Below are 25,251 nucleotides of genomic sequence, written 5' to 3'. Positions count from 1 at the left end.
ATTTGACCAAATATAATCATTTTTCTCATCTATCCTGCACAGAGAAGCCAAGGTAAGCTGCTGCGCACAGCATCGGCCCTCATCATTCCACATAAACACTTTCATGGGCTCCTTCCCATCCAGAGGTGAAGCTCCTGGCTCCAGGGTGGTATGGCCTGACCTCTGCTCCTGCCTTTTCTCCAGGTGGTCTCTTTCACAAAACCCCTGGAGCCTTGCTCATTCTTCCCTTTCTTCCCCTCCATGATCCTCAATACCCGAGATCTTCCTTATTCTCTCCAAATCCTATCTCAGCTTAAACATCCCCTCCTCCAGGGAGCCCTCCCTGACTGGCTTGGCCCACAGTCCTTCCTGGAACACTCGCTGTTGTTCTTGTCTCCTGCTATGCTGTGTCCTGTGACCTTCACACATCTGAGTCCTAACAACAAGCAGAGGTCACTTCTCAGGGTCATCAGGCAGTTCTTGAATGTCTTCTTGATTCCTTACCTACACTCCCCCACTATGCCCCTGAATTGTCCTAATTATACCCTTTGCCCTTCTTGACCTGCCCTCAAAACTGACCTGCTCTGTGGCCCTGTACTCCTCTATGAAACTGATAAGCCAGTTTGTAATCATTTAATCAGGCTACTTAATTTTTCATTTTATTAGAAGAGGAGCTAAATTTTATGGATCATCTGCCGTATGCTATGTGTTTTACCTCAGTTATCTTATTCATCACAAAAATCCTGTGAGGTAGGTGCATTGCCCATTTTATCAATGCAGAAACTAACATTCGGGGGAGTTAAGCGATGTGCCCAAAGCCGCACAGCCAGTGAGTGATGGAGCAGGGGAGTGAGAGCTAAGCAAGGCCGTCAATTCTTTCTTTCCTGCTCTGCAGAGTTAATAACAGTCACTAGATGGCGTCGCGAGGCGAACACGAGCCAGGCTTCCTTGGAAGTACCGTAATGTTGATGGGATGCTGAGCCTGAGGTGCCCATATTCACCACAAGGGGGCAGGCGGGGAAAAGAAATGGCACATAGGGCCACGAGGGGCAGCCTAGCTGCAAACAACTAGGGACCCCATTACCTTTCAGCTGGGGAAGGCCAGAGTAGCTCACTGATGATTTCAGTTATTCTAAACATACTTTTCAAAATGTGTTCTTGAAATCCTCCTTGCATATAACGAAGCACTTAAAGTCATCAGTGTAGTTAACAGAAAAAAACAGAATCTCACTGTGCAACTTCCTGGCTTGAGCAACAAAGAGAGCCATTAATTACGGCCCAGGGCTAGAGACTTTGCATGCTTTGTCTCATTTAATCTGTACATCTTGGGAAGGTTCTGAGAGGTGAAGAAACTCACCAAGTTTACACAGCAGAACCGGGGTTTCAATCCCAATCAGTCCAACTTCAAAGTTTGTTAGCCGCTTTGAGCCTCGATAGCCTCATCTGTTAAGTGGGCATAATGATAATAACACACATCCCAGTGCTGAATAAGATAATGCATATGAAGTGCCTCAGAGAGGGCACGGATGTGGCTGCTAAGGTGGTGAAGTGGAAGATGCTAGTTACCTGAGGTCTGTCACGCAGTGAATTCTAAAACAGGTCCCCAAGCAGTCTCCCTTCTGCTCCACCAGGAGCATTATCAATTCTGATGGCAGGTGTATTCATACCTGATTTACACAGAGAAACTGAGGCACAGAAAGGGAAAGATTTGGCTAACTTTCTGAATTGGAGGTGTTCATTAATTCTCATTGATTCACATACTTGATGTTTTTTGAAGACTACCGTGTATCAGGCCTGTGCTAGGTGCTGGCATACAGGGATGACTCACATACTGTCCCCTCCTTTCAGGTGTTCTGGGAAAGGATGATTGTCATGATCAGGACTATGTTCTCATCCTCACTGCCCTCTGTAATGTCACCTCACTCATACATCCATTTATTTGCCTGTCTACCAATTCACCCGTTCATCCACTCACCCATCCACCCATCTATCAGTCTATCTATTCATCCACCTATTCACTCACCTGAGGTCTTCATCTATCTACCTATCTATCCATCCACGCATCCACCTATTTTTAAAAAATATTTATTAATTTTAGAGAGGAAGGGGGAGGGAGAGAGGGACAGAAACATCAATAAAGAGAGAGAATCATTGATCTGCTTGCCTCCCGCACGCCCCCCACTAGGGATTGAGCCTGCAATCCGGGCATGTGCCCTGACCCAGAACCAAACCGTGACCTCCTGGTTCATAGTTCAAGGCTCAACCACTGAGTCACGTCAGCCAGGCTCCACCTATTTTTTCTTTAATTAATTAATTAGTTAATTAATTAATCCACTCACTCATCCATTCATCCATCCACCCACTTGTCTGTACATCCATCTAAACAATTGTTTGGGTATTCTTTCCTCTGAGTGAAATCTCTCCTCAATGCTCCCACAGTCACTTACACTTACCCCTATCACATCACTGATTACTTTGGCTGTAATAGTCTGTTCTCATGGCTGTATTCCCTTCTAAACAGTGAGCTACCTGAGAACAGGAGATTGGAGCATAAGACAGTAAATGCTGTTGAATAAAGCAGAGAAGCCCCAAGTGGGAGCTGGCACCTTAGGGTTTGTATAAGATGATCCACTGGGATGCAGGAGGATAATATTAGAACTCCCATTTGCATTTCATTTTTGAGTAAATAACAAGAGCATAATTAATCATCTCCTGATATTTAATATCCTGATTGATAATGGCACAGCTGATATATTGGATAGTCCTGCATCGCTGGCTTTCAAGCAATTGCAAATGCAGTATTTCTTCAGCCATATTAAGTCACTGATGTTAATTTTATAAAAGCGAGATTTTTAAACATTAGAATATTTATGTGACTTTGTAACAAGATGTCAAGTGATTAACATGTTTTAATTAGCTGGTGTTTAAATGTGTTTAACAGCATCCCCTGAATTGAATATCAAAGGGCAAAACTGGGTATTATATTTACCAACACAAGAGGGTAAACCAAGACAGAAAACATGGACTTTAGGATACAGCATAGCAGGGCAAGGGAGTCCAGAGTGGCTAGTTAGGGGCAGCAGGTCCCAGAGAACAGCCCGTTCAGATGGCGCTGATGGCCGGAGAACTCAAGGGAAAGGACTTTTGGCAAGCCTGCTGTTTAGACAGGATGTGCCAAATGGAGCACTGCTGAATTGGTTGTTAAACAGCAGCTAACATGAGCCCCGCTCCTTCCACTGCCAAGCCTTTTCCTGGGGTCCCCTGGACTTCACCTCAAGGCAGACCCTGAGGAGTTAACGCCTGGCAGAGCAGGGGGCTTCCCGCACTCTGCCCTGTGCTTTGGTGGCCGGGGCTTTGTCCGTTCTGGTTGCTCTCTGCTATAGATCATCCCATTTAATTATTGAATTAAATTGGGTTGGTTGGTGCTTAAATATTTTTAGTGTAATTCGCTGGTGGTTAGAACATCTGATATGATGGAAAGTTTGAAGGAAAAATGAGGATGTCTTATAGGCAAGTAGGACAAAGAAAACAGAGGCAAATAGAAACTCCAGGACAAACAAAAAGCTTGCAAGAAAGACAGTGTGCTCATAGTATGGTATCCTACCTGGCTGAACCCCCATCGATATTTGCCTCGTTGTAATCATGTGAGCATTGCTTTCGGATTTTCAGTTCTTTGACTCAAGCTGTAAACAAAGAACAGAAACCATTCTTGTAGTTATAGAATGAAACATTAATCTTGAAATCATAAAGTAAAGCTGACCAGTCTTTGCAGGAGAGAAATTAAATAGGGAGAGAAACTAATATCTTCACCTCTCCAAGGGAGAGGCAGAAAGATACTGTGGAAGGATGGTGGGCCTATGAGTAGAAATATCCGAGTATTTACACTTACAAAGGAATGCATATGATCATTTAAATTCAGGCTAATCAGTAAGCTAACCGATAATGCCTAACATTGATAAGTCTAAAAAGCATCTTAAAATTATATTTTCTGGGGATATGGAGTGAACCACCAGCAAGAGCTTGGAGTGGCCCCACTGGGAGCCGATGGGGAGCGGTGGGGGGGTGAGGCTTTACCTTACAAGCTCTTCTGTGCCCTTGACTTTTAAACCAACCGTGTGCATGTGCTAAAAATTTAAAACTAGCAAGGGCTTTCTTGTGATTAAAGTGGATGAAGTGGAGGCTATTTGACAACACTCCATTCAATGGTGGTTCTTGAAATCTAAAACTTATTGATGCTTTGCTTAGAAATCTGTTGCAACTCAAGACTCTCCCGCCCCCAAAACCTTGCCCTCTCTCTCCCTGTTGGGCCTCATCAAGTGAGGTCTGACAGGAGTGGCCAGGTGGGGTCCCAGGGCTGGGAGGCTGCTGCTCAGGTCAGAAAAGGATTGAGGGCTCTTCTCTGGGTTGCACACTGTGTGGCGGGGCAGGGGAGGAATCAGACCAGATCCCACACAGTAGGCACTCAGCAATCCAGCCTCTCCCCCCGCCCGGCCCCCATCTGCCCCCACCCTCACCCGTGCACCTCCCACACACCCCTAATTAGGATAAAGGGCAGGGGGAGTACAGGTGAGGGTCATTCCTGACCAGTGAACAAGGACCAGGGCTACTTGCTTGCTGGACCTGCTGCTCCAGCCCCTGTAACACTTTGCAGCCCCAGCTTTCCCCCCTGGTGGTTGTCAGCCAGACACATGCACACGTGAGACAGGCCTGTCCATCTGCAGGTGGGAGGGCAGGCCCCAGAAGGCCTGCTCCTTCTCCCCTCCTCTCCTCCCCGTCCACCCCATGTGAAGAGCTGAGGACACTAATCTGTACTGCACCCTCCAGCCCCTCCTCCTACTCCCCTTCTGCCCACCCCAGGCCCTGCCCAGACACCCAGATTCCTCCCAAGGACCAGGCCCCTGATTTTAAAATAATGCACCACTACTCCCCACCACACCCCGACTCTCAGGGCCCTGCTCCTAGTTAATACAGAAACTTGCAACGCAAAGCGTGGTTCTTGGACCAGCAGCACAGGCACCACCCGACAGTTTATTGGAAATGCAGATCTTGAGCTCCATTCTAGACCTCCTGCATCAGAATCTGCATAAAAATAACACCCATGTGATTCACATGCACATTAACGTTTGAGAAGCAGTGAGTTAGAATACACCATCTGATAAATCAACGTATGCTCTTACAACTAGCCAACATTTCAAAGTCCTTCCTATGTGCCAGGCTGCGTGCTAAGACTTTTCATGTCTTGTCATATTTAACTTTCACACAACTTTGCACGGTAGGGACTCTATTGAACCCACTTCACAGATGGAGAAGCCAAAGTTTGAAAAAAGATCAAGCCACTTACCTAAGGTCACACAGCAAAGAGCAGGGATCTGAAGCCAGGCGATCTGACTCTAGAAAACTCATAGGGCTCAAGACTGAGGTGAAGCCTGGCCAATGTGGCTCAGTGGTTGAGCATTGACCAATGAACCAAGAGGTCACGGTTCGATTCCTGTCAGGGCAACATGCCTGGGTTGTGGGCTCGATTCCAGTAGGGGGCGTGCAGGAGGCAGGCAATCAATGATTCTCCCTCATCATTGATATTTCTATCTCTCTCTTCCTCTCTGAAATCAGCACACACACACACACACACACACACACACACATATATATATATATATATATAGAGAGAGAGAGAGAGAGAGAGAGAGAGAGACTGAGGTGAACTCAAGAACCACTGTGACTTTGGGCATGTCAATAGCCTCATCTGTGGAATGAGAATGGTAGTGTCCGCCACTGGGGGTTTTATTTTCCAATAAGAAGATGTGCAAGTCCCTAATCCAACAGACGTTATCGGGCTCTCATCTGGGAGGCCTGGGCCAGGGATGTCGATGTTGAGATGGGAGATGACATCCTGCCCCTGGAGAGGTCAGAGCCCTGGGAGAAACTGACATGTGGGCTGGTTATGGCACGGGGGCCCTGGGGGTCAGAGCAGAGATGCGCTTCTTGGTCTGGGCAGGAGGAAACGCTTGCCTAGAGGAGGTGACGCCTGGGTTGAGTTCTGAAGAAGTTAGGCTGGTGGAGAAGGGAGAGGCAACAGCCAGAGCTGGAATGGCAGCGAGGGAGTTTGCAGACAATAGTACCCAGCAGCCAGGCCCCGAGGCCCCGGGCAAGGCGGTCCCTGCACCACAGAGCAGAGCAGGGGAAGGTGGGCAGGGGTCAGAGAGCAAACAAACGGGCAGTTTACCTGCCCTTCCCCACCAGCCTGCTTCCTCTCTCTTGGCTTCCAGGCTTTCTCGCTTCTGGTTTTTAACTGACACACATTTGCTTTCTCCTCTTCCTGCTGCTGGATTTGGAGACGCAGTTTTGGGGGCCAGTACCTCGGACCCCCACGGTTCCGCTTTCCAGCTTCCTCCTCATATCTGACTCTGGTCTTGGGACCATGGCACCTACCCTCAGGGCTGCCCACTTGGTGGGTTGGTACCTCCTCCTTCAGGGCAAACCCTGGGCCAGGGTTCACGGATGGGTAAGCAGACTGATCTCTGCTCCACTCACCCGCCGTGGGAGCCTCGGTGCAGAGCCAACCTGCGCAGCCACACCTGGTGTCCTGATGCCCAAACTCCCGCCCCTCTCTCTCTGCTCGGACAGAGTGCACCTGGAGGGCAAAGACGCTGCTGTTGACCTTAAATAAATAGGTAGCCAGCGACTTCTCCAGCAAAATGAGAAATCCAGAGGAGCACGGAGAAGAACGCTCTTCCGTGGACTTGGGAGAGGCTGTTGTATGCGAAGAGTTCATTGGAGGAAGCGAAAGTTGGCAGTGTGGTGACTTTCCATTGGCAGAGTTATGGCGTCTCCCATTGGCCGAGCTGTGGGCAAGGAGGAGTCTCCTTTTCCTGCTGAGGTTGTGGAGTACCACTTCCTGTGGGAGATGCACAGCTGGTCTCCTGCTGTTGGGGTCAGTCATGTGCATTGAGTGACAGGTGTATGTACTAGTATCAGCCTCCCGACTTTAATTCCCACACGGCCATATTCATTTCTGACACTCAGCATCCAGGAACAGGGCCTGGCACTCAGTGACATGAATGGATGGCCTCACATCCATACACAGCCCAGCAGCCAAAGTAAGGGAAGGAAAACCCATGGCCTGCACCTCCCGGCCGGCCGGCCCGGTGGTGCCAGGGCCACAGTGGTTCAGTCTCCAGCTCTCCTCAGCCCGGGCTCAGAGCACCTCAACTCCCCCACTTCTGTCCTCCAGGAGGACCCAGTCTAGGCAAAGTGGGAGGTGGGAGTGGGGCATTCCAGGCCTTTCTACCCAGAGGAAGATCTGCTCCCCACAGCAAAGGGGGGGAAGGGGTAGGCCCTGCCAGGGGGAAGAGATACCCCAGGTGGGGAGACATATGAGATTTATGATGAGAACACACACTGAATCATTCAAACCCGCTGATCGTTTCAGGGCCAAACCCTCTGCTTCAGGCCTCCCAGACTCCACCAGTGAGGTGTCTACTGAGCTCCCGCCTGGGAGCCCTGGGAGAGCGCCTGGACCACCTGCTAGAAGCTCGAGGGCTCTTTGAAATGACTTGTTCCATCTGAAAAATTCATGAGAATTTTGCACTCTACTTCTGGGCTTGTTTTAACACAACATTGTGAGTTAAATTGCTTTCCTCATGAATGACATAGAAGCTGTAGACAGGTGCCTGAGTGCCCCCGTGACTTGGCAATCTGCCGGCACAGGCGTGGTGAGGAGATAGCCCTTCTGTTGTTCTTCCTGCCCGGCTTCCATCACTTTCCTTTTAGGGCAGTGGTTCTCAACCTTCCTAATGCCGCGACCCTTTAATACAGTTCCTCATGTTGTGGTGACCCCCAATTTCATTGTTACAAATTGAACATAATTAAAGCATAGTGGTTAATCACAAAAACAACATGTAATTATATATGTGTTTTCCGATGGCCTTAGGTGACCCCTGTGAAAGGGTCATTCGACCCCCAAAGGGGTTGAGACCCACAGGTTGAGAACTGCTATTTTAGGGGAACTAACCCTCCTCTTTCTTTGTCCACAGGCCGACTCTGCCCTCTGTCCTGGGGGTAGACCCACCTCTCAGCGTACATTCCTCTGAGCACAGTGATTGCTTCAGGAGTGAACGCGAGGCCCGAGCTACGCCACGGAGCATCAGCCCTAGGGCTTCTGCTGCTTCCTATTAGACCAACTGTCCCAGAGGCCGGTTGCAGCTCAGACGGTTAACTTCTGGGAAATAGCCTAGAGAAGCTTCGAGGCCACAAAGGACAGAACAGCTGCCTTGGGAAGGAAGCCACCCAAGGGAAAACAGAACTGGAACAGGGAAAGAGGCAAAGTCCCAACAGACCACATATGTCCCTGGGTCTAGCTATGCCTGAAGCCGTGTAATTTGTTTGTTTCTTTGTTAAACTGGTTTGCATTAGGTTTCATTCGCTTGTAACCAAAAGAGTTCTGACTAATTCAACTGGTGGACACATGCCCCCGCTTGGAGGCCCAGGCTTGTTGGAAAGAATTTCAGAGCTTTGGCACGGGAGCCAGAAGACTGGATGTGGGTCCTAGCTTTCCCGCAAACCTGCTGTGTGACTTAGTTTAAGGCTCGGATTCGATCGTCTCCATGGTTTTTTTTCCAACTGTAAGATCCTCTGCCTGAACTTTCCATGAAATTTAGCGAAAGGCAAATTTACCCTAGACCTGGGATGGGACTCCTGGGCTGCAAAGCTGGAGATTCTGACTCTGCATCTGGGTGGGGCTTAGAAATCTGAAAGTTTAATGCCGTGTCCAGGTGGTTTTGATACACGGCCAGGTTTGGAAACCACTCAGATGCTTACATTCTTTTTCTTAAGGCAGCCATTTAGCGGTCCATCCGAAAGGAATTTACTTAGCACATACTATGTGTGAGTGGCACCTTCGTCGGACAATGGCCTTCTTGTTGTGCGGGGAGGGTGACCTCCATCCGCACGCTGGACTTTCTGTAAAATCCCAAAGCTGGCTCTGAGAAAGAACATACTTCACTGGCACCACACTTCCTCCAGTCATTCAATTGCTTCATAAATAGCATTTAAAACTTTTATTGATGAATAAGCTATTCACTGTCCAGTTGGTTCATTTATAAACAGCAAGTAGGTGAATGTGTGCATTTATGTCGCTGTTGCTGTTGACGTCTCATTTAAAACCTTAACAAGACTGTGCCATGGCAACCGTTACTCCCATATTACTAGAATTCAAATGGCTTATTATCAAGATAAACATTTATTATATTAAGGTATGCAATATTAGTGTCATATTTTATACATGGTTACTTGTAGCATAGTTCAGCTCGGGGCCAACACCATATTGAATTATTTAAAGCCATTTCTCCTTGGGTTATTAAAAAGTTCAGTAAAATATATATTAGTGTATAAAAGTTTAATGCATAGTTCACATTGCAGTGTTTGCAAGCTCTTGGCCTTGAGAAGAGGGAACTCGAGGGAAACCAGGCTCCAAACAGACGGTGGGTTTGAGAAGGTGCTCGGTGTACTAGCCCTAATCCTCTCAACCTTAATCCTCGCCGTTATCACAGTTCCCCGTACCTCAAAGCCAGGAGACCAAACACAGCCTGTACGTGGTCTCAGCAATGACCTCCAACCTGCCCGGCCCTCTGATACAAGTTACATGTGAGGAGGTCAGAACCAGGGACAGTCACGCATCATGGCTCTGGGAGGCCTTCAGGTCCCTAATCTCAGTGACTTTGGCCCCTGCTGAATTGAATACAGGGAAGTGCCCACCAATTCCCTCTGCTATGCATGACCCTATAACCCTGGGGTCACTCAGGTGGGCAATGAGGCAGGCGTTCCCCACACTGCTTTTTACCCATTTCACAAGTGCTCCTTTTTTTGTCCCTGAACCACGCCTTCCCTAGAAGAGCTAGGTGGGGTTGGAGTACATGTTTTTAAAAAGCTAGCAAATGGGGGGCCTGCTATTGCTAGGGTCCCCTCCTCTCTGCCCAGAGACCTCAAATCAGGGTAATAAACTCTACAAATGTCTGGTCACACCAAGGTTGGAGCTGGTGGCTGTCGGCCTGAGCAGATTACTGTCTTCCTCTGAGCCCCTGATTTCCCAGTAAATACTTGATGCTGTGAATGGAAGACACACCAGGCAGCCTAGGTGATCCCCAATCATTCATTCCCACTCCACGAATGTGGATTCTCTTCCCCTGAGGTCTGGGTCATCAGCAACTTCTCTTTATTTTTCTTATCTCCCGATGGCCGCAGATCAAGCTGGACCTGCAGTGGGTGTTCAGTAAGTAACTGTTCTATGGCAGCAAAATGGGTCGTGTTGTTCATTTCTCGTCTCCTCTTCACACTAGGAAACTCTCAGAAGGAGGAAAAGGGAGTTTTCCTTTGGTAACAGACGAGGGCAGGCTGGGTCTGCACTCCCTTGCCTCTGGAATGCATGTTAAGAGCTTTTGGGATTCAGAGCCGGAACAGAAACTGCCAGGAGTATTAGGTTGGGTCCCCAGAAGTAGATCCTGAGACAAGCATTTGGGGACAGTCTGGGAAGAGATCCCAGGAGTCACTGACAGGAAAGTGGCGAAGTGAGAACACGAGGAAAAAGCTGCCGATGCAGGTGAGGGAATGAGCAGGTTACACGCTCCGGGCTCCATGCTGCTTGGGTGACTGGGAGGTTGTGGGGAACACAGCTCTGTGTCACCCCACCCAGGCCCCAGGAGCCAAGTGCTGATCGTCATCGGTTGCAGTGGCTCCCAGCATCAACACATATTAAATACTTAGAGGTGACTCTCACAAAAAAATGTGTTAAACTTATCCACTAACCTACTAAACACCTGTGAGGGAAATCAAAGAAGACCCAAATAAACGGGGAAATCTATGTTTTTCATGAGTTGGAAGACCCAGTATTGTTAAGATGTCAAACCTTCCCGAATTGATTTACAGAGTCAATGCAATCTTTAGTGAAATCCAAGCAAATTTTCTTTTCAGGAAAAGTTAAGCATCTGATTCTGAAATTCACATGGAAATACAAAGGACCTAGGATAGTCAAAATGAATTTCATAACGAATGAAGTTAAAGGACTACTACTGACTGATTTCAAGACTTATTACGAAGCTACAGGAGTCAAGGCAGTGACTACTAAGTCCTGGCATCAAGGTAGACAAATAGATCAATGAAATAGAATAAAGGGTCCACGAAGAGACCACACATATTTGGACAACTAAGTTTTTACAAAGATGCAAAGGCCATTGCTGCTGGAACATTTGGATATCTATATGCAATATCTATATGATTTCATCAATGCCTTATACAATATACATAAATTAACTTAAAATGGACCAAAGAACTAAATGTAAAAACCCAAAACTTTAAAACTTCTAGAAGAAAACATAGAATAAAATCGTTGTGATCTTGGGTAAAACAGAGATTTCTTTAATAAGACACCACAAGCACAGTCTATAAGAGAACAGATTAGTAATTTGGACCTTATTAAAGTTAAAGACATTGCTAAGAGAATGAAAAGACAGCCGACACGCTGGGAGAAAATAAAGCATACATCTGATAAAGAATGTGCATCAAGAATATATAAAGGACTCTCAAAAATTAATAATGAAGACACACCAATTAAAAATGAGCAAAAGATTTGAACAGATATTTCAGCAAGGAAGATATATGGATAGTAAATAAGCACATGAAAAGATGCTCAGCATCATTAGTCATTTGGGATCTATAAATTAAAACCTCAATCGAATACCATTCAGCTCTGCTTGTGTGGCTCAGTGGTTGAGCATCGAACTATGAACCAGGAGATCACAGTTTGATTCCTGGTCAGGGCACATGCCGGGGTTGCAGGCTTGATCCCCAGTGGGGGGCATGCAGGAGGCAGCCAATCAGTGATTCTCTCTCATCATTGATGTTTCTATCTCTCTTTCCCTTCCTCTCTGAAATCAATAAAAAATACATATTTTTAAAAAGAAATACCACTTCATACCTAAACTTCTATAGGCTAAAGGCCAATCATATCCAATGTTGACAAGGCTGTGAAGGGACTGGAACTCTCACAGAGTGGAAAGATAAAATGACCGAATAACTTTGGACAACAACTTGGTAGTTTCTTTAAAAGTTAAATATACATCTACTATATGATCCAGCATTCTACTCCTGGGTATTTTTACCCAAGAGAAAAGAAAGCATATGCCCACATGTGAATATTTATAGCAGCTTTATTTGTAAAAGCCCCAATCCAGAAGCAGCCTAAATGATCTTCAATGGTGAATGGACAAACAAGTTATAGTATATCCATCCAATGGGATGCTACTCAGCAGTAAAAAAGGAATGAATTATGGCTGCAATTCAAATAAAATATGGATGCATCTTAAAATAATTATGCTGACAAAACAAGAAATATGGAGAGAATATATTTGCCAATACTATTTCAGATAAGGGTTTAATAATCTCCAACATTTACAGAGAACTCATACAACTTAATAAAAGGAAGATAAACGATCCAATCAAAAAATGGGCAAAGGACCTAAGTACACACTTTCCGAAAGAGGACATACAGAAGGCCAAGAGACATATGAAAACATGCTCAAAGTCACCAATCATCCGAGAGATGCAAATCAAAACAATGAGGTAGCATCTCACACCTGTCAGAATGGTTATCATCAACAAATTAACAATCAACAAGTGCTGGTGAGGATGCGGAGTAAAAGGAACCCTTGTGCACTGCTGGTGGGAATGCAGATGGGTGCAGCCACTGTGGAGAACAGTATGGAGTTTCCTCAAAAAACTAAAAATGGAACTTCCATTTAACCCAGTGATCCCACTTCTAGGAATATATCCCAAGAAACCAGAAACACCAGTCAGAAAGGATATATGCACCGCTATGTTCATAGCAGCACAATTTACAATAGCTAAGATTTGGAAACAGCCTAAGTGCCCATCAGCAGATGAGTGGATTAAAAAACTGTGATACATCTACACAATGGAATACTACGCTGCTATAAAAAAGAAGGAACTTTTACCATTTGCAACAGCATGGATGGAACTGGAGAGCATTATGCTAAGTGAAATAAGCCAGTCAGAGAAAGATAAATATCACATGATCTCAATCTTATATGGGATATAACGATCAACATAATTTGATGAACAAAAATAGATCCAGAGACAAATGGCAGGGGAGGTGTGTGTGGGGGTGTGTGTTAGAGAGCAACCAAAGGACTTGTATGCATGCATATTAGCGTAACTAATGGACACAGACACTGGGGCGGTAGGGGCTTGCCCGGGGTGGGAATGGCTGGGGGGTTGGGGGGTTAGTCAATTGGGGAAAAAGGAGATATATGTAAAACTTAAGATAATAAAAAAGTAATAATTATGCTAAATGAAAGAACCTAGATAAAAAGAGCACATTAAAACCCAAATATGTTTGTTAGTGATAAAAAATGGAAATAACAAGATACTAAATTCCAAGCTTAGATACCAGTCACTGAAGAGCACATCGATGATAGAAAATTATTAGTGACCTGGAGATGGAAATCAGGGGATTTCATTTTTCTTTTCAAAGGTTGGTGAGAAATGGCAAGTTGATTTCAACAGTCAGAGTCTCCTTGATTTATTAACTCATGTGATCAGATGTCAATGTCCATCCTTCCCAATCAATTCACCTGCAGAGAACTCGTTCTTTTTTATCATCAGGGATAATTTTAAACAATAAGAGTAGAATGAACACTATAATAAACTCTCCTGTTCCCGTTATTCAGCTTCAACAATTTTCAGCTCATTGCCTGTCTTGTTTCATGTCCATATCCCCACCCACTCCCTGTGCCTCCAGGCCCGACATCTTGCCATTTCACCTGGAAATATTTGTTTGTATTTCTACAAGAAACGGATTATTTTCAGTCTTTGTTTTAAATTCCTAATAATTCAGAACCAGTCCTGGCAACTTCATCTGAAAATCTTGGCGGGGTTTAGAAAGAATGTGGGGCTCTCTTCTCTCACACATTGATAAAGGAGAAGGGTTTACCTGCCAAGAAATTTTTCTTAAGGAAAAAAAAAAGGCTTATCTTCTCTGTTTACAAAAAAAAAAAAAAAAAGTTGGTTTTTCTGTAGCTGGTGGCAGTGATATCCTTTCAGGCTCTCTGTGAAAGTCCCAGGGGCCGATGTGTAACACGACCATCATCCAGGAAAGGAATGTGCGTTTTTACATGGAAATGTGAAATTCTAGAATCTATTCCCTGTGCGCAGCCGGGCTCGTAGGGGCACCCGCACTTGCTGAAGGAGGCCACCTGATACGGGAAACCTCGGACCAGATGTTGTGCTCCTGCGAGTGCTTCTAGGACACTGGCTCTCTGGAGATGTTTTCACAAGACACTGGGAGTCTTTGTTCTTCAAAACCTTCAAATCTCTCAGCTTCCTTTTTTTTCCTGCTGTGGAACTATCTCTCTTCTCAGATGCAATAACTGTGCTAAAGTTGCTACCAAGAGAAATACTGCATTGCATCCAAAGTCTTTCTAGTGAGAAAGAAGTAACTTTTTGAAAAGAGAAATTTAGGGATCCTGCTCTTTCCCTCCTTTTTTTTGTTTGTATATTTAGGCATATGTACATGAAGGGTGCTTCAGAAAAGAGACCACTTTAATCATAGGCCAAGTGAAATGTGTTCAAGTTGTTGGAGCACCCAAAGGCGATCAGAATCAAACTGTAACTGGCTAATTCCAACCCCAACAGCCTGGTTGGATCCTGGAGCTGGCTCTTGCAACAGCTGATGGTTAAAATTTCAGAAATTTTGCAAGTTGGTTACTGATTACAGCTTTATTAAAAATTAAATCATATAAACTCACAATTAAATAAGTAGTATTAAAAACAAAGGTTAAAAAAAAACCCACAAAGGTAATACTCAAAATTCATCATTTTTCAATTCATTTACTATCATCTTTGCCCTTCAGGTAATTTCCATTTATTGAAAATACTACTGATGGCCTTTTCCCAACTCTGCATTGAGTGGCATCACAATGGAGCTGGAACGTGGCTGTGGTGGGAGTATTTACACCTGCCATGGCTCCTACAGCAGCAGTTTAAAAACCTAGTTCCAGGACCTGGCCCTGCTGCTCCTTGTTACACAGTTGGATTATACTTTGGGAAGAATGCCATTGTGATGGTAGCCTAAGGCTCCTTGGAGAGGCTTCAGGTGTTTAGCATCTGATGTTCAGATGGGAGAGTTACAGGGCCCCTAGTACACACATTTGGAACAAATTAGCTTTTACTTATTTATACACTAAAGTTTGGGATCTTTGCCATTAAAAAATTAAACATAGCAGATCTATAGGATAAAGTCCACCACATATTCTTCTCTTGATTCCCACAGGTCTCCTATCCTTCCTTCCCTGCCCTGCTCTGTAGGACCTCTATGGATAACACCAATCAGGGTCCCTGGCCTGCTATGCTCCCAAGGGTTTCAGCCAATGGGAGGCTCTGATGGAAGATGGGAGGCGGGACAAGAGACAGGTCAGGGTATTTATGCCCTGGCTCCCTCCTTGCCAGGCTGTGGTTGGCACTGGCTGTCGAGTGACTCTCTTATAGGTAGTTTTCTTTTGCTAATTACTGCTTCCTTCTCTTAGCCCTCTGCCCCTAGGGATGGTAAGTTTTCCCCTTCCACGGATACCAGCCCAGCTGCTTCACCTCAGTTGGTTTCCTGAACCCTGCCCATGACCCTGTCTATAGCCCCTTTATTACACTCTCCTTAGCCTCCCTTCTGAGCAGGCTGGCTGTTTCCTCCTGGATTCCGACCCAGACCAAGCCCTTATTTTTGTGTGGCTTACAAGGCCCCATCCTTCCTCATTGCACCCTTTCTCCATACAGCTTGCCTCCATCACCTGAGACTGGTCAACGTTCCACTCACACTCTCAGCCCTTCTCACCTGTATGCATTTTTTCTGCTGTGCCTTCGCTCCTCTGGGCCCTGATGCCATCAGCTTCACCCGTTTGCATGTCAGTCTCGCTGCTGGGGTGTGTGGGTGCTCTTGGGCAGCAGGAGAGAAATGCCCCTTGGGTCTGGCACAATCCTGGTACAGAGCCATTTTCTAGCTTAAAATAACAGCTGAAAGGCAATTATTTCCTTCAAATGGCATCCCTGTGCAGCAAATCATCAGCGCATTTTCTTCCTTGGATGGAAAAATACCCAGGCACAGACAGCGTTACTGAGGCCTCTATGCTGGTTAGGAGAGTGGGAAATACTTACCTTGCTCCTCCCACAGTAGCTGACTGGACTGGGCGCTCAACCAACACCGGGGTTGCTTCTAGGAAAACAGCCCTATTTGTTGGGTTGACAAAGAAGGGGAGGACAGTCGTCAAGCCAGGGCTGGCTTTTCACTGGCTTATCTACTCCCCAAGCCCATCAGAGAAGGGGTGAGGGAGTGTCCTAAGGAAGCAAGGTTTGGAAACACCAGGAACCAAACCCTTCCTGTAGTCAGGTCTCACTATCTCAACTTCTATTCACAACAGTACATTCAAGGGCAAACCGTTTGCAGTCTGCTTTGTACTTACTAGTCTAGGTTATTCTGATGGATTATGACAATGCTTTCTGGGAAATTCTCCACACACCACGGGCCTCACAGGTCAGGAACCAATTAGTCAAGAATTGTGCAGCATCAGGGCCGAAGTGGCCGGCCCTTCCTCCCCAGGTTGGGAGAGAAACCAGCCCGGCATCACTGAAGGAAGGAAGGGCTCGCTGGCGTTGGACTTAATCGCACCAGTGACACTGCCATTCAGAACCCGCCCTTCTCTGGTAGCGCTGGGTGGGCTTTCTCTGGCCTGGAATGTACATTCTCACAGCAATGGCGTCCCCACTGGCGTGACTTAATTAAGCAGCTCATCCCCTGGGCCTGCCCATTAGAATCACCTGAGGAGCTACCAAGGCTGGGCCTCACCCCCAGAGGACGGCCTTTAATTGGTCTGGGGAAGGGCCTGGGCGCTGGGACTTTTTACAGATTTCCTTGTGGGATTTTAATGTGCACCTGGGCTTGTCTAACCCTATCAGCCAGCTCATAAAAGAGGACCCAGGAATCCTTGTCCTTGTCTCGTAGGGGTTCACTGTTTAACCAGAGACACAGACAATCTTGGTGTTCAGGCAGAGATCCTGGGGGACTGTGAACTTCTCAGTGTCTAAGGCTGTGAGATGCTTCACAGTCAAGTCCAGAACTAGCAGACTCCCCCCTGAACTCTCCCTGGATTGGTGTGTGTGTGTATTTGTTACCCTCTGATGTGTGTTATGGTTATAGTCTAGAGCAGCGGTTCCAACCAGTGGTCCATGGAGCACTGGTGGTCCACGAAGTCCGAAAGGTTGGCGACCGCTGGTCCAGAGTCCAACTCAGAAGCCTTGACCCAGACCCAGGCAGTTAAAGTCCATGAGAGAGGTTGACTATGTGGTGTCCTGATGCTGTGCCGTGGGACTCACACCAGGGCTCTGGCCTCCTAGGCCCGAGGCCAGGCCTCTGCACAAAGCTGCTTCCCACAACCTAAAGGAAGGACACCCCCAGAGGCTGAGCCCAGCCGCCAGCCCAGGTCAGAAGGGTGGGAGAACATGGCCCCTGGCGGCGTGCACCATGGCTGGTTCTTTGGGTCTGCCCTCACCAAAATGGTCTTCCCTAAAGAAGCAGGTGTGGAGGGTGCCTCTTCCTCCAGGAAGCCTTCCAGGCAGGCCCCTGGAGAGCTTCCTCTCATTTTATCAGGCTGCACTGTGTCTCCCCTGGGGAGGGGCCATATCTGCATGACTGCTGGGTCCTCGGTATTCATTCTCTTGGCACAATGCGTGTTGGTGGGCCGTATGGCTGAGTGGAAGTTGTGCCAGTTCTGACCCGTCCCCCAGCCTGGATTGGCTCCTTCCAGCCTTGAGCCTGGCTAAGCCACACACTAACCCTTCAGCAATCTGCACGGCTCCTTGGTGACGAGGTGCACTTCCAAAGTCACACCCAGCCCCACTTCCAAAGTCACACCCAGCCCCACTTTGAAATGGTTGTCTTACAGGGTTTACCCTGCTTGGCCCTATGTCCCCTGCAGAGCTGCCCTTTGGACATCACAGCCCTGACCTCAGGAGCTTGCCCTGTTTTTCCACCATCACGGCCAGCTTTGCATGGGCCCAGGACCCGGGCACAGTTGCTTTCAGGGCAAACCTTTGTCAAATGGCTAGAGTTTGGGCTCAAGTGGGGACAAGACAGAAGAGACGAGAACAGTCTGGAGAGGGAATCACATTCCTGCCTGAGTGTCTGGGGAAGACCAGCCAGGTTGACAGAAGAAGCCCTCCCACCCTGCCCCCCCCCCCCCACCACCAAGAGCATGAATAAACAGCTGAAGGACTGAATGACACACTTTATTAGAAACGTTCCTCATTCATCAGTCAAATTCACATTAAAGTGGGGGCGGCAGTGCCGTCTGGGGCTCCGAGATTCCACTGCTGGGACAATTTCCAGTTAAAAATGAGTCTGGGCAGAGAGCGTCGGAAACACTCGAGGGCTGCCCAGGGAGGCGGTCTCAGCAGCAGCATCCTTCCGGGAGGGGGCCAGGTTTGGAGCAGGCGAAGCAGGTGCCTCCCACGTCCACCCTTCCGGTTACGGGGCTGCCCCCACGGGCCCCACGCTGATAAATAAACAGCACGTCACACACACATCTGAAACAAACAAGCTCGTACACGTCTCCTAAAGTGAAAAAATAGTTTGCTCAAATAAAGCTTTGTGGCAACCAGGCTGCATCCTGAGTGGATGGTTGCCTAGAGACCCCGGCCTCCCAACATCATCCACCAGGGGGGTGCAATGCCCCCAACCCCCCCATTAGCACCTTTGGACTAAGTACTGCCCTCACTCCTCGTACTCCTCTCTTAAAATGCACCTGCTACTTAAAATAATAATAAAAGAAACACTCTGTCCCTGGGGTGAATTCGTGAGACTCAGCTTCCCTGAATAAGAGGTGCCTGGGGCAATGGGGGGGCGGGTGAGGGGCAGGAAGGCAGTGACTCGGGTAAGTAAACGACTTTCAAAGAGGTAAGCCAGAGGCGGCTAAACACTGCTCCCGCCACTTGCCAGTTCTGCCTGCGGGCATCCCTCAGGGCATCCCTCTCAAAGGGGCGCAGTCCTCAAGTACCGGCTGCCCTGACAAGGGGTGAGGGCCCGAGGGGACCTGGCTGCTGTCATCATTCATTATTCAGAGGCAGTGTCTCCCCCAGCTGGCCCTGTCTGCTCCGGGCACACAACAGTCTCCTGCCCCAATGTTTTATTCATTCTCTTGAATATGGAAACGGGCTCCCGGATCAATACCATCCGGTGGCTGCGGAGTCCAGTGGGCAGGCGGGCCCTCCTCCAGGCAGAGGCCCCGGGGGCTTCGCGGCTTCCAAGGAGGTGTCGGGACTTGGGGGAGCTGCTTCTCCGGCAGCAAATACTGTTGGCAACAGGCATTCATCTTTAAAGTTGGGAACGCGTACTGGCCTTCCAAAGAACTGCAAGTTCTGGGGAGTCGGGGCGAGAAAGGCCCCTTCCTGAATGTTCCGTGTGCCGTGAAGGGAAAGGCCGGGCCCGGCATGCCCGCTGCTGCCCGCGGCGCCACAGCCCGGTCACTGGTACTGCAGGTAGTTTTTGAGGGACTGGGGCAGGGGCAGGGCGCCGATGTCCGGCAGGCGCTGGCGGCCCAGGGCCAGGCGGATGGATCTCCGGCACAGGTCCATCAGCGGCAGGGGCTCGGCTGCAACGAGAGGGAAGCGGGTTAGAGTCTCGCCAGTGCCTTCCTCGCACCTCCTCCCGCCCGTCCTCCCACCCACCCACTGTGCGCGGCCGCCTGTACGCGGAGCAACAACTCGCAGGTTTGCGGAGCGGATGGAAGGAGTGACAGGTGCACAGTGCCTTGCCCCTTCGGAGCGGATGGAAGGAGTGACAGGTGCACAGTGCCTTGCCCCTTCGGAGCGGATGGAAGGAGTGACAGGTGCACAGTGCCTTGCCCCTTCGGAGCGGATGGAAGGAGTGACAGGTGCACAGTGCCTTGCCCGGGCCGCGGATGCAGTGGGAGCTCGGGTCCGGCTCAGGGCGTGTTGGCACCGAGCACCACCCCGACCGGACCTGCCCTCTTCCTCCATTCAGACAAACAGCAAGGATTTTCCATTTCATTCACTTAATGAATTCGTGACAAGGAGACTGTGAACTTCCTAGAGGATGTGATCCTGACTCTTCCATCCCAGGCCCCAGGCTGAGCCTGTTACCCGGATGACCCAGTGATCATCGGTTCACGGGGTCTCTCCTCTGTTGGGAGCTACTGAGATAAACTGCTCTTACCCGGCAGCACTTCTGTCCTGGCTCCCTCCTCTCCTCCCCTCTCCTCTCCTGTAAACTCCCGAGAACAGGGCATGTTTTAATGTGGTGAGAGTTAAATGCGTTAGAAAGTGTAAAGAACTTAGCACAGTGCTCAGCACATAGTAGGTGCTCAGTAAACACCATGTCTGGCTATCTCCCTCATGCCCAGGCCTTTGTTTGGTTGCCTTGGTGAGGAAGAACTCAGGAGGACTGTTAGCAGGATAGGCTCGGGCTGGCAGACAAGCAGTCCCTTTTCCGATGGGAGATGGGCTTGCATTTTATATCAGGGGAAAAATTGAGCTGTTAAAGTTTGATAATCATTGTCGAAGCTTAAAAGCTTCCTTAATCACTTTAATGGGCTAGGCACATACTAGGTCCTCAACACCCCAAAGGCATAGCCTTATCAGCACACTCGGCTCCCTGTGTGTTCCCTGCCTAATTAGGAGCTGAACAGAAGGGAGGGTGGCCTTTTATCTTCACTCCTCTGCAATCATCGAAATCAATCCAGAGCCCAGACTCCAAAGGCAGAGAGAAAGGAGGGGCTGGAGTTCAGAGCGTGTGTTTAGGTCTCAGTGTGAAATATCAACCCTCTCTCCTAATTCCTATGGCCGCACAGCAACCCTCAGTGCTGCCTGGTGCCGCTGTGGAGCTTCCAGCTCCGAAGATGCCAGTATTGCCCGGCCGTCCCTCCAACTCCTCCTCCTCACCCACCTCGGCTTTGGAACTCCTTAGAGCTGTCAAATGTCAAGGTTTAGAAACTGGGCAAAAAGGGGCCACTGCTCATCGGACTGGCTCAGGGAAGGCCTGCCTGGCGGCCGTGCAGACTTGGAGACAGACCTAAAGTAACCACAGAGGATGGTCTGAAAGGAAAACTTTTATAATTAAAAAGCAATGTATGGTGAGTGGTCATGTCCTAGGCCGGAATTTCCCCTGATAAAGGTCAATCCTTACTTTAACTGAGCCTATTGTCTTTTTCTATCTATGATAACATCTCGTTGGAATGTCAAAGTAATTTTCCTTTTTTCTGGACCCCTCCAAGCACAGGCACCACTCTGTGGAGACCACAAATCCCCTTATTGTTATTGAGTTAACTGTTGACTGTTAACTACCCTGCACCCACCTAAGTAAAAGAAGTATGTGTCTATCATTTTACTTTTTATCCAATCCCAGAGGTTTCCCCCTTTGCTTTCTCCCACCTCCCTAAACCATCACCAATGGATTTTGTGTAACCCACTTCTGTCTCCTCTTCCGAGTGTAATGTATAAACCAGGTGCAAGACTGCCATTCTCTGGAGCATTATCTTAATCCGTCAAGATTCTGCTTCCTGGCAATTGTTGACAGTTTGGCTCAGATAAACTCAGAAAAATCTTCACAGGTTTGAATGTTTCTTCCCTTAACAAAATGATCAACAAAGTGATGAGAGGCATTCTCAGAAATGCTTTCTGCCGAAACCGGTTTGGCTCAGTGGATAGAGCGTCGGCCTGTGGACTGAAGGGTCCCAGGTTCGATTCCTGTCAAGGGCATGTACCTTGGTTGCGGGCACATTCCCAGTAGATGTGCAGAAGGCGGCTGATTGATGTTTCTCTCTCATCGATGTTTCTAACTATCTCTCTCCCTTCCTCTCTGTAAAAAAATCAATAAAAAAATTAAAAAAAGAAATGCTTTCTGACTAAAGATAAAATTTAAAAAGAAACATTGTTTGCAAAAGTGAATATCCAAATGGCCAATAAATATATGAAACTGTGTCTACTTCCTGAGCCATAAGGGACATACAAATTATCACTATACTGTGACTCTCTGAGATGCCAACCAGGATGGCTAAAATGAAAACAAGACAATAGCAAGTGTTGGTGAGGATGTGGAGCGACTGGAATTCTAATAATGCTGCAGGTGGGCGGTAAACTGGCACGCCCATTTGGGAAAACCGGAGGCATCTCCTCAAGCTGAACCTATGGCCTGCAATTTTACTCCCGGGTGTACACTTGTTCACCCAAATGCACATGCACGAATACTCATGGAGGTAACCAACTGCAAACAACAACTTCACTAGCCACCAACAGTGGGATGTCTACATAAATTGTGTATCTTCATAGAGTCAAATACTAATCCACCATGAAAATGAAGGAACCACAATTACATGCAAAAATATGGATGAGTCTCTCAAACATAAGTATGAATGAAAGAAAAGTACATTTGGTGTGACTTTGTACCAAGTTCAAACACACAGAGGGATGAAGTTAGGGCAGTGGTGACGTGGGGGGAGCAGTGACTGGAAGGGGGCACGATGGAGCTCCTGGTGGGGGGCTGGTATTGTTCTCCTTGATTTGATTTGATTTCTGCCTATGCCAGTGTGTTCAGCTTGTAAAGATCATCAAGCTTACTCACCGGAGATGAGTACACTTTCTGCATAAATGTCAAAAACAAATTCACAGTAAAACAATGAGTCACTGAGTCCAGAGTGTTTCATTCAGCTCCCCGTTGGGCGAGTGTGGATACAACACAAGCCAGTGAGGGCAAAGTAGGAGGAGGGGGCTGGCTTGGAATCCTGGCTCCTGCTCCCACACCAGCGGGCCAGAGAGCGGGCTCACCTTCCTGGAGCCACGTTTTGCTCATCTGTGGAGTGGGGATAGCAAGGCCTCCATCATGCATTGTGACGATGGCAAGACCCAGCATGCTCCTTTCCTTAAAGGCATTCTCTTATTTCATGCCATCAGCCCAAGAAGTACCTTTAAAAACAGTATCCATTTGCTTAGTGTGGTTCAAAAATGCCTCGGTACATCATACTAATTGTCGACAATGCTATGCTCTGGTTGAAGATTCATTGGAGCCCGAGCTGGTGTCTGATTCTGTGTTAAAAAAATCACCAGGCGATCATTTCCGAAGTTCTCCAGTGACCTGCATTTTCCATGATTCTCCATCACTATCCGCCTGCACGACGCCGAGTAAACCACATTCCTTCCTGGACTCTGTTTTGCAGGCAGTAAAACGGGGGAGTTAGCTCTCTGGTTACGATGGTCTATGACTGTGACAGGAACGAGGAGATCTTGGCACAGGCATTGGTAGCTTCGGCTGCTTCCCTGGGCCCCTCCAAGTCTCTGCTGCCTGCAGCCGGGAGATGCTACGACATGAGTCACCACCCTACCTCCATCCCTGCGTTTATATTTTGGAAAAAATATCAACGTTTTAAGGTCAGGAGGTGCAATTCTTCTGCAACAGTTGAAGACAATGATCAGCAGATGGAGGAAGGTTGGAGCAACAGCCCTGAGATCGGAACTTAAGTAGACAGGGCACTGTTGTTTGTTTTCAGGAAAAAGACACACATGGGCACGCACACACACTCCATGTGTCAGACACATCGCTCGTCACTTATCCACAGCCCGTGGCCTTGGTGTCTGGAGAGGGAATTGCCTGCTGGCCTCTGGGCCTCTCCTCACACAGCCCCTTCAGCTGGAACTCCCTGCCCTGCACGGCCTGCTGGGCCTGCCTCCTCCTTCAGGACTCAAATCAGGTGCTTCCTCCTCCCAGGGACTTGGCTTCTCTGCCCTCTGCCGGCACCTGGCAGGCGTCGACCCACGGAGGAAACTACACAAACGGTCGAATGTATCATTACCCACTCACCTCTCAACCACAGCATCCCTGTGCCTGTTGGCCCTGTCATGGCCAACAGAGACCTCGGCTCACGTCTAGAAAGCATCTGGATTTTTCTCTTAACAAGCCTCACCATTTCCCCAGCAAAAAGGTGGTGACGACAGGTGGGACACGGCAGCATCTTTGGATGAACTCTGTGCCAACAAGCGTCATTGGCCCAGGCGGTCCCCAGGGCCCAGGTGGGGCTCATGTTTCCCGGGGATCGAGAGTGAGCAAGTCACTTCATGTGCTCAGGAGCCCCACAGGGCAAAACAGTCCAAACAGTGCATGGCTTCCCTAGCCACCCTCCGGGCAGGGACGTGCAGAATCTCCGAAGGGGAGAACCTGGAACAGGGAGTGCGGGAAATGCCACCTGAACTGGGCTGCTCTCCGAATGAGGTGGCAGCCTCCTCCGGGGCCCTGCCAGCACTGAGTGCAGGGAAGCTGAACGCTGCGCGGTGAGCCCTGCACCCCGCAGAGGGACTGGCTGCCCGGAGCTCCTTGACCCAGTGCCCACTCCCCAGCATGTCCCTGAAATGACAGAAGGTGTGTGTGTGTGTGTGTGTGTGTGTGTGTGTGTGTGTGTGAAGGACCTGAGAACAGTGCTGTGAGGCAGGAAAGGCAGTCAGCAGGCTAGATGTCGGGACAGGGTAGGAGGGTGGAGACATCGAGCAGAGGACAGGTAGCGCTACACACCAGGGGTGAACACGGCCCTCACCAAAGGGGCCCTGGAGAAGCCCCTGCTCCAGCAGCAAAGGCCGGCTGGGCCCGGCGCAAGCACCAGGGCGCTCCCTTAAAGGGCCTAACGCCGACGCCTGGGCTGCTCTTCGGGTGAGGCGGCGGCCTCCGGGGCCCTGCCAGCGCTGAGTGCAGGGAAGCTGAACGCTGCGCGGTGAGCCCTGCACCCCTGCACCCCTGCACCCCTGCACCCCGCAGAGGGACTGGCTGCCCGGAGCTCCTTGACCCAGTGCCCAACAGGAGAGTGTGTCCCGCAAAACCTTCTCAGCCAAAGGCTCCCATCAGAGAGGGGTTCCGCTGCTGCAGGTCCCACAGCAGCTCCACTGTCAGGTGTGTCTAGTGAAAGAAGAGCCTCCGCCTGCCCGGTCTGAAGGTTACTCGAGGGGGCAGGGGGCGCTCCAGCAAAGGGAAAACGGATCCAGAGAAAGGGGAGAGTGGGCGGAACTCAGTGAAGGAAGGTCGCTGAATGACGGGAGATCCATTCGTCTTGATGCTGGAAGAGCTCCTCACAGTGGCCTTCATTTCCCTAAAGCCCCCACCCCCCAACCCCCCGCTCACACACATACAACCCCCCGCTCACACACATACAACCCCCCGCTCACACA

At 48.7% G+C, this 25,251-nt stretch overlaps 1 protein-coding gene across 1 annotated transcript in view; it reads right to left on the bottom strand.

Annotated features, from left to right (window-relative positions):
* Window positions 1-18,310: 18,310 nt before the first annotated feature.
* SPSB4 (splA/ryanodine receptor domain and SOCS box containing 4) overlaps window positions 18,311-25,251 on the bottom strand; it is a 55,151-nt gene continuing 48,210 nt past the window's right edge. Inside the window, exon 2 of the mRNA XM_070391354.1 lies at window positions 18,311-19,679. Within this exon, the coding sequence (XP_070247455.1) occupies window positions 19,552-19,679 (128 nt within the window). The 3' untranslated portion in view covers window positions 18,311-19,551. The remainder of the gene's footprint in view (window positions 19,680-25,251) is intronic.

Source organism: Myotis yumanensis, unplaced genomic scaffold (assembly GCF_028538775.1).
Source record: "Myotis yumanensis isolate MYYU_CA2020_CCGP unplaced genomic scaffold, mMyoYum1.0.hap1 SCAF_14, whole genome shotgun sequence".
In the NCBI taxonomy this organism is placed as follows: domain Eukaryota; kingdom Metazoa; phylum Chordata; class Mammalia; order Chiroptera; family Vespertilionidae; genus Myotis; species Myotis yumanensis.
The sequence above is the reverse complement of the archived record's forward strand: the minus strand, read 5'-3'. Positions and strand labels throughout refer to the sequence as shown.